At 48.2% G+C, this 16,240-nt stretch overlaps 1 protein-coding gene across 4 annotated transcripts in view; it reads right to left on the bottom strand.

The window, feature by feature from the left end:
- The window catches only part of METTL24 (methyltransferase like 24), a 42,697-nt gene extending 29,451 nt beyond the window's left edge, over positions 1-13,246 (bottom strand). For 2 of the 4 annotated variants that reach the window (XM_080584416.1, XM_080584415.1), the window contains exon 1: positions 12,866-13,246. In XM_080584416.1, coding sequence (XP_080440542.1) covers positions 12,866-13,165 — 300 coding nt within the window. In that variant the 5' untranslated portion in view covers positions 13,166-13,246. Of the gene's footprint in view, positions 1-6,305; positions 6,354-12,865 lie in introns of those variants that run through there. The other 2 variants (XM_080584414.1, XM_080584417.1) reach the window with 2 other exon arrangements.
- Between the last annotated feature and the right edge of the window lie 2,994 nt (positions 13,247-16,240).

The raw sequence follows: 16,240 nt of genomic DNA, 5'->3' as shown, positions 1-16,240 counted from the left end.
CCGGACCAGAACCTCAGACACGCCACGCTGCACAAAAGCTACAGCTTTGTATTTTATAGGGTTGAGTCTACTCGTCAGCTGCGAGCCCGACCTAATGCTTCACTGCACTTTATTCTTCAGCAGGGCTGAATAACTCCTAATGTTTTACATTTGGAGCAGCAAGACGTGGCACAAGTAAAAAAAAAATCCACCTCAAAGCAGAGGTGTCAATAGGAAAGAACAAGCACGCCTCAGCACAGACCTCCTTTAGAAAAACCCTTGAGAAAGTTCCCCTTTAGCTAAACGTAATCAGCATTGCAGAATACAACACACAGAATTACAGCACACAGAAGGTTCACACGAGGTACAACTACAAAAATATACTACTCCACATCATTAATGTCGAAGTAGCTGGGCCAAGCACAGGTTCAGTAGGCTGTAACTTAAAATACAGGCTTCTACCATGACTCATATTTAAAGATCTGAGTGAATTAATTTCTAACATGGCTGCTTTTATAGGTATCCCGTCTCTACAGGTCTGAACTGTTTCTTTTTTTCTTTTAAAATTATTATTATTTTCTATTTTTCTTTGCCGTTTGGCTTCCTTAAACAAGCGTTTTGCACCAGAGAAACCATACTGCAGAAATCTCATCTGAAGCACAAGACATGGAGAGTGTCACAGGGCAAGCACAGCTAGAATCTGATCTTGCTGCCACCAAAACTGAGAATTTCCACTCCACCAATGAAACTTTCATGAGCTGCATGAGGTCCATAAGGAACTGGAAAGAATTTGTATAGGAAATATTTCTATTTCCTTATTTTAATCTTTATTTTTTTGGAGTTTATCTAAAGCGGAGGCATCTCTGACAACACTGCAGACAAGCACGCAGCCGTCTCTATCCAGCCACCAAAGACTTGCTTTGTTCCCTGTAGGTACCAGTTGTGTGCAGTGGGACAAGCTGACCACGTATGGGGTCCCTCCCAGGCAGACCCCAGTGCTATCAAACTGCCGTGCATTATCCTGAGGTTTGACCACAGAACATTAGGCTGAGGAATAAAAGTCCTGTGCCAAGACAAGCAAGCAACGTAATTAATGCAGGCAGGTTCTCCCCTGCAGCAAGGCTATTTACCAAATCAAATCCCGCCGATGGAAAGCGGTGCTGCGATAAAAATGCTTTCTGCATTAATAAGGGAATGTCTTCAATTTAAATGAGGTTCCGACGTGACTTGCGCTTGAAGAATTTCAATGGCCAGAGGTGTACAGATGCCTGGATGGGTGTGTTGTATTTAATTGAGGAGGGAAACCCTAGGATGCACCTAGCTCCTGGGCACCATCTCCTCCTCCAGGACGCTGCAGGGCAGCTAACATTGCTTGCCCTGGGCCAGAGCCCACGCACACAGCTCTCAGCGTCACCCCCAGGGCTTTGCTCGAGAGCCTGTCAGCCTGAAGTCAAACTCTCCTGCTTCGCAGGGGAAAGGAAAGAAGCGACACTTCTTGAATGCAAAGTTTTGCAACAAAATGAAGAAAACGTTCATTTCCTGCTCCCCATTTCCCAGCTGACTGCATGAAACACAGCCACAAGTACACAGCTGATGGCCCTGATCTGCCGTGGCCACCCTCCAGCAAGGCCTGGCAGGCCGGGGGACACAGCGGGTCCCTCGCCACCGCGGCCTAGGCCCCGTGCCGGGAGGAGCGCCATGGCCGTGCCCCAGGGGCCTGGCTGGTGCTGAGGCCTGGGCCTGGCCGGGCCCAGCCTGCATAGGGAAAAAAATAAAGGCTGCTTGGCACCCCATGAAGCGGCAGAATGTATGCCACTTGAGGAATATGACGTGGCTTTGGGGAAGTTAGGAGTCCTTTCCAAAACTAACACGACAGGGCCAGATATGCAGAGGATTTGGGGTGACTAATGCTCTGTTGAATTCAGCATGAATCCCTGGCTGCAGTAGGACAGGGCTGTTGGGAACCAGCTTTCCAGCCTTAAATTGGCTGCTGTGGACAACCCCTTTGTAAATCCACCCGCGGACCTGGACTCTGCTTATTAACCTGCAGCAGCCTGGGTGCAGGCTCGTGGCTTAAAGAAAACACCTGTATCAGAGCACCAGCCAAAATGTTATTCCGTAGATGCTTACGAATTCAGAAAGCACTGCATCTAATTTATTCTTCATGTAGCACAGCGATTGGGATTTCTTTGTTATGGTGAAAAAAAACCACTAACAAATCGGGCAGCAGAATTCCAGCACTATCCAGAGGCTGACAGGGTGATAATTCATCTGATGGAGATAAAACCAGGAGCTAGAACAGACTGAAATTTATGGAGGCAAATTCTCCAAACCGCTTAAGCAGTGTAATACTCAATCGGCTGAATTATTTGCAGGACCTGCTTGCCAACACGTAAGAATAACAGCCAGAAACAGACAGAGCAACCACTGACATTCATTGCTTGTCAAATTTAGACTTTTGCTAAGCAGAGTCAAGACCAGGGTTTCAATCAGTATGACTACCTGCTTTAAATGAAATTGAGATTCCTTGGTTGAGAGAATAAGGGAGATGTCATAATCAACACAACAGGGAAAAAAAAAAAAAGAAAAAAGAAAGCCGTCTTCCCCTAGGCTGGCTTCATCTCAATATTCAAACCACAGGCTACAACAAACAGAATTCATCAGTAAATACTCAGCTAGCCAGATAAGCCGAGTTTATTTTGTGCAAATTCCAGCACTCTAATCACGATTTACAGATAGGGATGTTTCTGGCAGCCCATCCACTGGCTTTGCCTGAGGCTAAGAACCTGCCAAAAAAAAAAAAGTGCTTTAAAGTAAAAATGCTTCCACAGAAATAAGAGTGTTGCACTTGCACAGCTTTCTCTCTCTTCCAAGTGGAATGCAAGTGTCTAAAAGGAAATGATCCACCACACTTCTTAGCCCACAGGGCAATCTGAAGCATCAGAAAACCCCTTCACCACCAGCCTGTACTGGCGATGCATCCACACCAGTGGAAGATCAGTAGATCTGTGTAGCCCCAAACACGCCAGCTAATCCCTGAATTTCATCCAACAAAGAAATAAAAGAGGTGCCACAGCCATAAGCAAAAGATCAGCTCCAGCAAGCCCGCCATAAATCACATGAATGGTCGTGCTCCTGCTGGTAACAAGGGCCTTCTGTGCCTTGGGAGGAGAAAGGCGCTATTTCCAACTGAACTTCTGTAATATCACAAAGGAAGTAAGCATTAATTCTTACCACTGGGTAAACTAAAAGGCTGCAGGACTTCTACAGGTATTTAGCTTTGACAGCATAAAACCTTAGGTGAGACAGACAGATAAATCACAACAGAGACCTAGGGGCTTCTGTCCCTCAACCCACCACCAGCTCACTTGATCATACTGCATTTTGCTGGGCAGCCAGGGATGACTCTAACAGCCAAACTTCACTTACTTCTTCAACTAATTATCTCATGTACATGGTAGTTAATTAAACAAGGCAATGGAGCTCCCTAGAATGAAATGTATACTAGCTTTAAATGCATACATATTCCTTCTCGTGTTGTTAATATGATTATGGATTACTGCCCACCATCTAGAGCTATGTAGAGAAGTCTTTCAAACAAAGCAAGACTGACCATCCACTAGGCAATTATTTCCCTCCTTCTAGAAAATGAGCAAGAACTGGCTTACAAGTTGCTAGGTGTTTAAATGTAAGATTGCACGTTCTCTGGTTTAACCCCGTCAGGCAGCTCAGCCCCACACAGTCACTCACTCACTGCCCCCAGGGGGGATCAGGGAGAGAACTGGAGAGGTAAAAGTGCCAGACCTCATGGGTTGAGACCAAGACAGCTCGCTAGGCAAAGCAAAAGCCACACACACGCACAGCAGAACAAGGAATCCATTCGCTGCTTCCCATCGGCAGGCAGGGGTTCAGCCACCTCCAGGAGAGCAGGGCTCACCCCATGGCATGGCTCCTTGGGAAGACAAACGCCATCACCCCAACGTCCGCCCTGCCTCCTCCTTTCCCCCAGCTGCTGTCGCTGAGCACGGCACCACAGGGTGTGGGACATCCCTTTGGGCAGCCTGGGCCAGCTGTCCTGGCCGTGTCCCCTCCCAGCTCCTGGGGCACCCCCAGCCCCTCACTGGCCGGGCAGCACCAGGAGCAGGAGAGGCCTTGGCTCTGTGTGAGCACTGCTCTGCAGTGACTGGAACATCCCTCTGGTATCACCCCTATTTTCATCACAAATCCAAAACGCAGCACCACACAAGCCCCTATGAAGAAAATCAACCCTATCCCAGCCAAAACCACGACACGAATTTATTCTCCAATTTATAAAGAAGGAAATAAAGGTAGTTTCAAAGGACATAAAATATTTTTTGTTCAAGCTAAGTAGGTATAGACCCAAGTAGTATAAGCCCGTGGTGGATGCGCTTGTGCAAATCTGCATCGTCCTCTTCAGTGAAGGACATTTTCCAACGTTTGATCACCAATGCTAAACATTACACAGAATATAGCGCTAGCCAGCTACGTGGATTGACCTTGAACTCCTGATGTACCCAGAATTCCCACGGACATCATAATGAATAACAACTATGAGATCAAACTATTCATCAAGACATCTAACTAAGGAGAAACACAGCAGCTCGGCAGCAGCCAATTGACACATAATTGCTTCTTGCTTAATTTTCTCAAAAGAGTGAGGGAAAACGAACAAGACACCATTACTCTGCCCTATTCAGGATGAAACAAAGTTCACTCTTTTTTGAAATTTCCAGTGCTGCAGAACATAAATGAGCGAAGTCCAAAATGAGACGCGTTGGTATTAACAAATTGTATCATTCCTTTGTTGTTTTTTTTTCAGACAGTCTCTACAACTTCCTACCCTGCAGTGCTCATCTCTGGGATAAATCTCCATCCTCCACTAATGCTGCCGACTCTGCAGGGGGTAGGAAGGTTTTCAAACCAATTCTTATCATTTTTAGGCTTTTACATGGTAAGCAATATTTAAAATTACATGCTGTATCAATAGACATTGCCATCTCTTCCCCTACCATTTCAAACACTGTCTCTTTGTGAAATATGAAAGAGGATGCTAAACAAAAGGCACCCTACTTTGAAGCCCCCCATTAATCAGCAGCAGGGGTGACCCCAGAATGCTCATGCTCTAACATCATTGCCCTAACATCAGTGCAACCTGTGCCCATTTCCCAGCCACTTCCAGCCCCAGGTATGTCATCGGTACGCACTTCTTTGCTTACTTTTTGCCCAGGCTAATTTTTCCCAGCAGACTGGCCTGTCAGGAAAGAAAAAACAGCATCTTCTTACCTTGTCAAAACCGATACCAAGAACACTGAGCATCCCCTGTTTCAGCAATATCCCCAAGAGATGTGCTGCCTAACTGGCTCTCTGCAGGCCTTTCCTAGTTAGGCACGCCAGGTTTGTTTTCCACACGCCAAGATGGGCATAGCGTTCAATTTCTTTCATCTGCAGGAGCCACAAATCAGTCCTGGAAACCACCCAGGATTCTGTCACTGCCAGCAAATCTACAGCAGTGCACCCGAAGCTGCACCTCAAACCCATCAGAGGGTGGAACCCGAAGCAAATGCCAGCAGGTCCCTTGTTACATGAGCTCTTGGTCAGCTCTTTCCCCAACCAGCATATAAAACCAGAGATTTTGCATCTAAAACCCAAGGCAGTCAGATCCTCGAAAGGGTTCCCCAGATTTGGGTTTTGTACAGACAAGGCAGCTCTATGCTGCTGAATTTCAAAGAGCACCGCAAAGCCATTTTCTTCCCATCTGCAGAGCATATGGAGAAGACTTTGGTAAGAAACAAGCTTTCTGTACACGTGGGAGCAGCTGCTGAAACTACGACGTTTATCATTACATAAAGAGACAAGGAAAGGTTTATTTACTGGATTTACAAATGTGTCACGGAGGGCATAAATCACAGGGTTGGTTTTTAAACGTTGCAAAAAAAATGAAAAAGAAAGAAAGGAAAATAAATAAAGGGAGGGCCTCCTGCAGAGCCAGCGAGCTTTCCAGGCCCAGGACTTGTGCTCTTCAGGAGGCCACCAGACACCACGGACACCCTGTCACCCCCTCCCTGACACCGCAGCTCCTCAGCAAGCAGCAGCCGGTGCCTTTCTCCACCGCGCCCGAGCCGAGCAGCGCATCTGAAAGACAGACAGAGACGGGACAGAAAGAGATCAGGCAGGGGAACGCACGTGTCATTTAAGGTCCGACATTCAGCACTGCATACATGTCTGGAAATGCCACAGCCCTCTCCTACTCAAGCGGACCGACGTATTACCACGAGAGAGAATTCACAATCTTGGCTTTCACTTACCTCACCCAGTTCATTTGCACACACAGCTTCCATCAGAAATCTGCTTACTCAAAACAGGACATCGTGTCACACTGTCACTTCTGTATACAGCAACGTGAACACCAGCATCAGGGTGAGCAACGCAACGTAACAGATTCCAGCACATACATGCATTACCACAATTTAAAAAAAAAAAAAGATCAAATCTTTTCCTTTTTACTTGCTCCACTGAACGAACTGTATTTGATCTTAGACTTCAGCAGATCGGAAGGATTCTAGACAATGCCTCATCATACTCAAAAGTATCTACCAGCTATGAAAACGCTCGAGTTAGCTAAGTGACTCACATCCACTGCGCGCAGCTCCGGATTGCTGAGCGGCCGTCCAAGACAAACAGATTTCCGAGTTAATATTAGAACAAGCGATAAGAGGGGCATGCTGCAGATGCCATGAAGATGAGTGGTGGTTTGCACAGACTTTCTCACCTACGCATTCAGTCTTTTATCCGGGCTGTGCTGTGAGTGACAGCCATCACTGCCACGTGCTGGTGTCTCTGGAGCACAGCGCTGCCCCAGGTCCCACGCTGCACCACCTACACCGACGGAGACTCAGTGGAGATGTCAAACCACGTGGATAAAATCCAGTGGGAGTCACTGAAGTCTTCCCTTCAGCGTGACAGAGACGTCTGGCACACGAGCACCTACCATGCACAGCTCTAACAGATGGGTCAGTGCTGATGTGAACTGACTGAACGCGCTGGGATGAAACCCTTACTGGCTACCACGTTAAATACTTACTCAATCCCCACCCTTTTGTGGGACCTACAGGCCATGCCCAGAGCTACTCAGCCACTCGCTACAGCATCGCTGCACAGGCTGGAGGACAGGAAAACCGGTCACTTCCCTTGGCAGCAGCCCAGTTCAATAGTTCGAGCTGAGGACAGCAAATGGGATCGGGTCAGCGTGGTCTTCTTCCTCCATCAGCTACCACAGTCATGAAGGATCCACTTTCTGCATGGGGCTCACAGACCGCCCAGGTTGGCTCAAGAAAAAGCTGGAACAACTACCAAAACAGCCAATTATGGAACAAGATACCAAAAGGAGAACTTGCCACCTCCATCTCTGGGTTACGTCTTTAGATGGGGAAGCTTATATACCCTAAAAACAATTTTTCTGTGCCACAGCTATCTACGAAAAGTTATTCTCTATACAGGAGAAAGAAAGTCTTGAGTAGGTATTTGAAAGAAATCTGTGTTGTTGGGTATAATTACATCTCACTCAGCTGTAATGTTTCTGAAAGATAATATTCCCCAGCCGCTTCTCAAAAATTCATGGAGGACAAATCTATTTCAGGTAATACAAAGCGTGTAAGAATCAAGGTTATTCTGGGCGACCATTTGCCTCACAAGCCTGTGAGTGATATTGCTGTCAGAAACAAGACGACCACCTCCTCTTGATGGTCTACCATAAACACATTTAATTGGTGGTTGAAATACAGCAAAATGCCAGCGATGTTCTTTGTCAGAGGCAGTAGGAAGGATCCCTGTGCTCTCCCTGTACCTTCTGGCCCCTCAGCTGCCCCCATGCAGCGGCAGAGCTGGCTGGTGCTCCCGAGATGCGATGGTCGGCTGTTGAGAACTGCTATCAATAAAAGTTCGGTCTTTTCTTCCAAACACAATAACCTTTCCCCCAGCCTGTGCTACAAGCCTGAATATCTGAGCGAAGACCAAGGCTCTCACAGCTGTTCCCCAGGTACTAATGGCCCGAAGCCGTAAGCTGCTACCTCGTGCGAATCTTACAAGCTTAGCAACTTTGGGTCAGTTTATCCTTGGTAAGAGACCTCCAAGCGCTATAGGAAAAAAGTTGTCAAGTAATGCTCCTTCCTCTGGGGCCACTCAGTCAGCACAGGACAATTACGGAGGAGTCTGGTCTCTCCAGTGAGGTATTAAGCCACAGCTAAGACCACTTAGAGCCTTTAAAGGCCCCATCACCTCTTTTTATTACATTGACATTAGGTCATTGTTCAGGCTTAACTCCAGACTGGATAATCACACTCTGCCCGCCAGACTGCTTCGCTAATTGCAGGGCAGGTAAGTGTGGAAGTGACCTCAGGAGGCTGACTCAGCTCGACCTCCGCGCCTTGCAGCACGGCTAAGAGCTTCGCCGGACGTCTCGCCAAAGTTCACACTTTTGCTGAGGGCCTTTCCGTTGCTTGCCCAACTGGAGAGTTAAAACATTTTCCTAACATCTTGCCTGAAAATGAAGCCAGTTACTTCCCGTCCCGCTTACGGTGGACCTAGGGAACAATTGGTCATTACGTCCTCCAAAAAAAAAAATTGTTTTGAGTTTGAAGAGCCTTGGCACACTCCTCTCATAACGTACTTTGTTCTATTTAAAACAAGAGGTCTAAGTTGAAAGACCTCTAAGTTAAACCTTAGAGGTCTGGCTGCCTGTACCTCTTCAGATCTTTTCCTCCCGTTGACACTCTCGCTAGTTGGTCAGCTCGGAGGTGCCCATGCTCAAGTGAAGTAATCCCCAGCTCTTCAGTGTTACACTCTTTTTCTGCAACCAAATCATAGCTGCAGTCCATGTTTGTAAAAGCTAAGACATTATTCACTCTCCAACACACATATGTATTTGACTTCACCAAAGTCAAAGACTAGACCAAGTTTTCTCCAAGAATTTTGGCTCTTGCTCATCAAGATGCAGAGTAACCCCTTACCCAAGTAGTATCCAAAGCTTATCAGATTTTAAAGATGTGAAGTCAGCTTAAAAACAATATACATACAAGTAGAATGAAAACTTCTAATACATTTGCTTACCAGATTCACAGAACAATTCAAAAGGACTCTTTGCAGAAGCCCTACATATCACCAACATAAGTGAATGTAGCATCGCCATTTTCAAAGTAAAAATAAAAATTAAATTGTAAGTAAAATCTTAGCATTAATGCAATGCCAAATTGCTTGGAGTCATTTTGAATTTGCCATATTATTAACTGCCAAAAAAAAACCAACTATAAAAGAGTTATTCCCCATTGCTTTGAAGATAACACTGCATTAAAGATGAGAATGCATCAGTCATTGCTGAAGAGAAGCAGTAGCCTTCTGGACACAGTTCTTATCTGGGGAGGGGGGAAACAACAATCCAAAAAACAGCGAAAAACAGTCTCTATCTTTGAAGAACAAAAATAAGAATGTATACAAGTATAAGTAATGCCTACAAAAATATAATGCCACAAAATTGTTCTGTTTTAGGCAATGATACTTCATGTTTCAATGTATGTTGTAACTGCAGACAAAATGCAAATGGACCCACGCAGCAAAATCTTAGCTTTAAATCACCGAAGGCAAAGATTTTTATATCCATAGATGTGAAAGAGCATCCAATGTCATCAGGTTAACTTGGGCAGTTGCCACACTCCTTGCCTTTGAATAGCCCCAACAGACAGAGAGGTTTACAGCGGATATTACTGTTTTAAAACAAAATGTGGTTGTTTCCTTCTAGTCTTAAAGAAGGCACGCTTTCAGAAATCCACCTGTGGCTACAGCCTTGTGACTTGAAGCATTACACCAAGTCCACCTCCCAGGAATCCTGGACTGCAAAACCCAGCCAAACCCATGCAGAAAGCAGGAACCCGAACCTCGGTTTTTAGGAGAGACACAGTCACAGAGCTTGCCAGCATTGGCAAGGACAACTGCAGGAACTTAAAACATCTGCCCAGACTAAAATCTTTTTTTTTTTTTTTCCCGTGCATAACTGTACTGCACCATGTAAAACTTCATTTTTCTTCTCCTCCTCCTCCATGGAAATAAATCTGCCTAGAAGTCAAATAACTCCAACTTTTCCTAAGCAGACTAATGGAAAAGGCTCCCCCCCATTTCAGAACACAAGAGCCTAACGTGGCTTTTTACTGCAATCACTGCGATAAGAATTTGCTGTTACTTCAAATTCCAAATGCAATATTTTAGTTGGTTGTTGTTGTTTTTTTACTGTCACACCCTGCAATAACATTTTAAAACTTGCCTCTGATGCCTGTGGGTGTCAGTGAGAGTGCAGATCTCACTGATACCTACTACAAGAGCTGGTACACGTGTCAGAATTTAAATTGTTTACATGTAGCTGGAGTTTTGTTATCTGCTCTGTACATTCCCATACCAATGCTCAACACAAGCAGAGTTTAGAGTCAGTTTATAAACATATTTGGTCATTTTGTTATCAACAACACAGTTTTAAGCACTCCCACCAAACTGCAAATGGGATCACTAACTTCTGTTTGCTTTACATTTGCAGCACATCATGCAACTCTCCATGTTCTTCAGAAGACCATCGAGAAAGCCAAACTTTGACTATTACTTTCCAGCAAGAGCACCAACAGTGACTTTATTCCCTGTGGTTTTCCACAAGTATTTTTCATACGTGCACCTTAGGTGCTAAGGAATGCACAGACACTTGTAACCTCGGTGGTAAACCCCTTCCATCTGCCATACTGTCCCTCTGTCCACCCAAAGAGATTTATCAGTGATCAAGAAAAGCACACGTTTACACCAGCAATTTCCTGCAGACACAATGGCCACTTACGGGCAAATCTCCATCCTTCCCACCCTGAGTCTTTTTTTTCACCCTTTTGGTGCTGTTGTTTACTTAACTGCAGCTCTGCTTGAGAAATAAATGACAGAACTCTGCTTCAGGAAAATTTAAAGTAATTCAAAGTAGTCATCAGATAATTTCCCTGTGTGTTTTTGCAATTTCTTTTATAAGGCCAGAAAGTAGGATATTCAGCTAGACCGATGGAAACTTTCTGTTCATCAGCCTTTTCCTTTAATTCAGTGATGTAAGCTGAAGCAGAGTTGTAATGAAACGACACTAAGGAAACGGAGCACGGCTCACCGTAGCTGGTTTCTTACTACTGCCATCCTGCTGGCTCACACATCGCAATATATTCCAACAACAAAACCAGCAGCGAGGAAAAACACCCCTGAAAGCCTCTGCAGACTTCAGAAATGGACCGACAGTGGTTTATGGACAGATGGAGCGTGCAAAAGCATACAAAACCCATGGCAAACGACAATCCCAACCTGGCAAAGCACAGCCGAGCTGGCTGCATCCCTCTCCACCAGCCCAAACCTGCGCACACCAGCCAGCTGCTGGCAGCAGTCTGGTGCTGCCACCTTTCTCCAACAGGGCTGGAAGAAGCCGCAGACCGCTGGTGTGAGTGGCCGTGCCTGGTAAGAGCCCTCACCTCGTCTCAGAACAGTCTGAAGTGACTTAGGGAAGTAAAGGATTTCCTGGTGACAAGCCTATAAATAAGAATAAAACCAAAATGAATCAGTCCTCTTCTTCAAGCTATCGTACCTGATTGCCACATCAACAAGAAAAAATGGCAGTATTCAGACCACTTCCCCTACATCTTCACTTACCAACTCTCTCCCCAAACCAGAAATTCCCAGAATTTCACTCCCACTATCTCCACAGCCTTATCTTCACTTCAAGGATCATCTTTTCTTAGCCTGAATCAACATGCTCCAGTCAAAGGGCTGAACATGGAGGACACTTTGTGGTCTCAGACTTAACCAGGCAACCTCACCCTGTTCTGTATTTCCTAATATTTTTCACTTGAGTTAATTACTGGGATTCAATTGAAGCCTCATCAGCAGTGTGCCAAACACCATGACCCTACAGCAGTGATGTTTGAAGCACGTCACCTGGAAATGCATGGAAACATACTGTGGGACGAGTGAGCCGCGAGCTCTCCAACACCACGAAGCACTGCTAGGTCTCTGGTGCGATGGGCGCTCTCTCGTATTGCTAGTTCTCCCCTGCGATTTCCTCAAAAAGATCACGAAACAGGTTTAGGGCGTGCTTTACTTTTGTCTCCTGCGTTTGATGCCATGCTTAGCACGTCTTCAAGAAGCTATCTGAATCCACGTGGTAACAATTTTTTTCCTATGAAAGCTAAAATTATCCCATAATTACAATCATTCAAAAGCTGGGCTTTAGGAGAACACCAGCTAACTCAACATTGACCAGAAAAGCCACAAAACCTGACACTGCGAGATGTAGACGCCTCAGCAAGGTACCGACACCAGGATGCCGCGTGGTTATCATGCTGAAGAACAATGCCACCCTGTGACAACGCCATCCTCATCACTGCCACGGTGGTGAAGGAAGCAAGGCGTCATCTCATTTCTCCTTCTAAAGCCTTCAGGAAACCAGGGGCTGAAACCAGCGGTTTCCTTTTCCCATCACAGCTCCCCACGGAAGACGAGGCGAAACGAGAGAAAATCTAAAATTCACGCAATGCAAGAGCTCACAGATTACCTCCGCTTTAGATAAACTACTGGGGGAATACGTGCAAAGAGAGGAGAGCGGACTTGCACACGGGCACGGCCGGGGACACCTGCCCAGGTGGCGTCTGGAGGGGACCAGGAGGTCTCCCTCTCCGTCCAGGCAGGCTCTGGTGGCCGCACGTTCAAGGCTCTGCACCAGCACCTCGGTGTCCCGACACGACAACCCCCCGAGCTGCCGCAGAGCCACCCCCCGGCTCCTGTCGCGACACGGCTGCCCTCCCCCGGCCCCTACCTTCCTGCGGGGGCCGCCCGGGGGCTGCGGGGGGCAGCAGCCGGGCTGGGCGCCCCGCCGCCGGCCGCTCCGCACGTAGGTCACCCGCCGCCGGCCCGGGGGCGCCGCCGTGCCGCGGGACTGGGGGGGACCCCGGGGGGGAGCCCGGGGGGGAGCCAGCCCCGCAGCCGCCGCCCCCCGGGGCTTCTCCTCCGGGCACCAGGATCGCCGCATGCCCAGCTGGAGGCAGAGGAAGAGCGCGGCCGAGAGCAGGCAGAGGCGGAAGGCCGAGCCCCGCCGCAGCGGCCGCTCCTTGGGCATCGCGGCCCCGCCGCAGGGCTCATGCCGCCGGCGGGACGGGGCCCGGGCCGATGGGGCAGCGGCGAGACCCCGCCCCGAGCGGGGCCGGCCGGGGAGGGGCCGCCACGGGCCCCGGGCACCGCGGCGGGAAGGGGGCGGCGGGGCCGGAGCCGGCCCTCGGCCCTCAGCCCCCAGCCCCCAGACGGCAGCTCTCAGACCCCAGCCTTCAGCCCCCAGCCCCCTGCCCTCACACCCCGGCCCCCCCCCCGGGCTCCCTGCCGGTCAGTTTTGGAAGGGGAAGGCCCGGTGGCAGCAGGCGTGTGGCTGTGAGGAGAATCCCGCAGCAATGTGAGGGGATCGAGCTCCCCAAAGCCGCTCGAAGTTTAAGCACTGAGGGAGTGAAGCTCTCCTAAACGCTTTGTCAGAGCACAGTCAAATAAATGAGGTCCATCAGGAAGAAACATCGTGTCTTTCCCATATTTAGCACCCAATGTCCGCTTGCTGTTGTGCTGTTGTCGTACAGCTTCAGTGGAAAGCTCTGAACCCCGCCACTCTTCTGGTCCTCACCAAAGCACAGCCCTAAACACTGATCTTGTGAGGGTCCCCGCCAGGCTGATCGGCCTCCCTCCGTTCATGAGGATGCGGGGAGCGATCCCCATAAAGAACAGCCTGGGAGCTTGGTGCTTCCTTGATCCTTTGTGTTTTAACAAACGGCTGCATTTCTCATGCCTCTCCCCCATCTCTTTTAAACGTAAGTCTGCCCATCTCAGACAGACCAGAGGGTTTCTAAAGACAGAGAAAAAGGCAACACTGAAACAAAGACCTCAGGAAACCTCAGGTACCTGGACTAGCACAAGAGTCAATGGGAATTAAGGTGGCACCTTCAAATTCTCACCTCTCCAGCATCCAGCAACCTGGAGTGACTTGCGAACTGATTTATTTCCCCATGAATCAGCTGCAAAGGCACCTGCCTGTGAGCAGCTCCTGTTGGGAGGAAAAGGAAATTAAAATTCCAGCATCGTGCATGCAGCTCCTGTTCGGCCAGGGGAATCATCTCAGCCTTTCTGAGGTGCCAGCAAATGCATTCAGGCAGTTTCACAGCTTCTGCAAAGCACGCTTGCTTTCTGAGATGGGCAGCAAGCGGCCTCCCCTCCCTGCTGTCCCCCAAGCAAGTTGGATAGTCTTAGGGGAAAATGTATCATGCTGGATCCATCGGAGCAAAAAGCGCTGCCACATAATGCAAGGAGTAGCAAAAACACCGGCTTTGAGTATGAGCATGACATTCCTACTGAGAGCAGTGAGCGTTATGCCTTCATAACTGGAATCAAACTTGGGTCCTGATGTGTCTACTACTATTTCTACCACAAATTTCTACAGCTCCCTTCATTTCTTCAGAGAAAGTCCTTAAAAAATGAAATTCCACCAGTATTCATGAATTTTCCTAGCAGCAGAGTGCTAAACTTCTGCGAGGAAGAAATTTAACATTAATGGAAGTTCATTGCTTCAGTCCTGTCTCTCCTGCTCATAAATTAGATCTTGCCTGGGATGCTGTTGTGTAGCAAAACCTCTCCTGACACTGGTGAGCTTTCCATTACGCACACACCAAACTTCAACAGATCACATCCTAGTTCAAAGAATCCTAAAAGTCCGTGTGGAGCAAATGCATGCCGGGCTCACAGCACTAAGGGCAGCACCAACTTGCTGAGGTTGGTTGTGGGGCTCATTTAAAGAAGGGGTCAAGGTGAGGCTCTCTGTTTGCTCCAGAGGACCTGCTGCTGTGTGGCCAGCTGAAGCCAGCCAGCTCAAGGAAAAGGTTGATTTGTGGATTTGAGAACATCACAGAAAAAGCAAGACAAGGACAAATTCCTTCAGTTTTCCATTGCCACCTTCTTTGCAGCAGTCATTTGATGCTGATCTCTTTTACGGCCATTCTCAGCTGTAATGTTCTGCCTCCACCCACTGTCATGACTTGTGTTCATCGTCTGGCTCGGCAAAATGTCTGCCCAGATCTCTATGCAGAATTAAAGTCCAGGCAGGAAAAACACCACTGGGAATTTATTGGATTCTCCAAGGGCTGTTAATGGAAGTAAAGTGTCCCTCCTATAAAACGAGAGAATGATTAAAAATGCTCTTTTCTACTCAGCTTAACAACCCCATTTGGTATGAGCCACATGCCAAAATCTACAGGACAGAGCGAAGGACGACCTTTTTTCCTCTCCTCCCTCCTACACTCCTGGCTCGCGCTTTGAAAGCTGCAGTGACGTTGGTCCGTGTGCCTGAAAACAGAGAGCTTTTGTGCAGAAACTTCCACAAGGTCACGTTAAAAGTGGCTGCGTAAAGCGAAGCACAGCGTCCCCCTGCAGAAGATGTGGGGCTGTGCGTGGGGACTCATCCTGAGCCTGGAGGAGGCAGAGCTTCATTCCAGGCTGGTTTTACTGCCTTGCACATCTGTGTGCTGGGACTCTGCTGTAGTCCTCTGGAATGTGGGACAAAACACTTGGAGGTCCCTGGGTGACTGTCGGTGACTGCCGGGCTGCCAGCCTGATCTCACTTCTGCCCCTTGAAGTTGAAAACGCTGGCCGTATTCACCCGTGCACAAGGTGACAGACCTTTTGCAGGAGCTCTGCTTAGTCCTCCCTGTGCACTAAATCCCACATACAACTCAGGGAAAGCCTCTCTTCCTGTTACCTTTTAGATGCTAGTGACCCAGAAGCAAACTGGCCCCACAGGTCTGTTATCCGCTTACCGCTGCTGAGAAATATGCGTCTGAAAGGCTATCGTAGCAAAAACTCAGCTGCCTGGAACACTGAAACCACTTCTTAGCTCACCGCGGGTGGGCTTGGAGATAACAGATAAGGGGACTGTTTCTGCGGCCTCCCCTCGTTCCTCCTCACGCTGGCAGTCTGTGCGGGCAGCCCAACAAAAGGCCGATGGTGCTGAGTGCCAGCTCCACGCCGGGGACACAGGCAGCAGCGCTCCCTCCCTGCTGACGACAGAGAGATCCAGACGGCCTGGCCATGTGCTCTGAAATCGATGAAAGGGATTTGCAATAATGAATGGCCTGAAGAGGGGATCGTAGACCAAGCCTTACCTTGG

This window comes from Anser brachyrhynchus (genome assembly GCF_964034855.1).
Source record: "Anser brachyrhynchus genome assembly, chromosome: 3".
Classification (NCBI taxonomy): domain Eukaryota; kingdom Metazoa; phylum Chordata; class Aves; order Anseriformes; family Anatidae; genus Anser; species Anser brachyrhynchus.
Note: the sequence above shows the minus strand (reverse complement) of the source record. Positions and strands in the feature narration are given on the sequence as shown.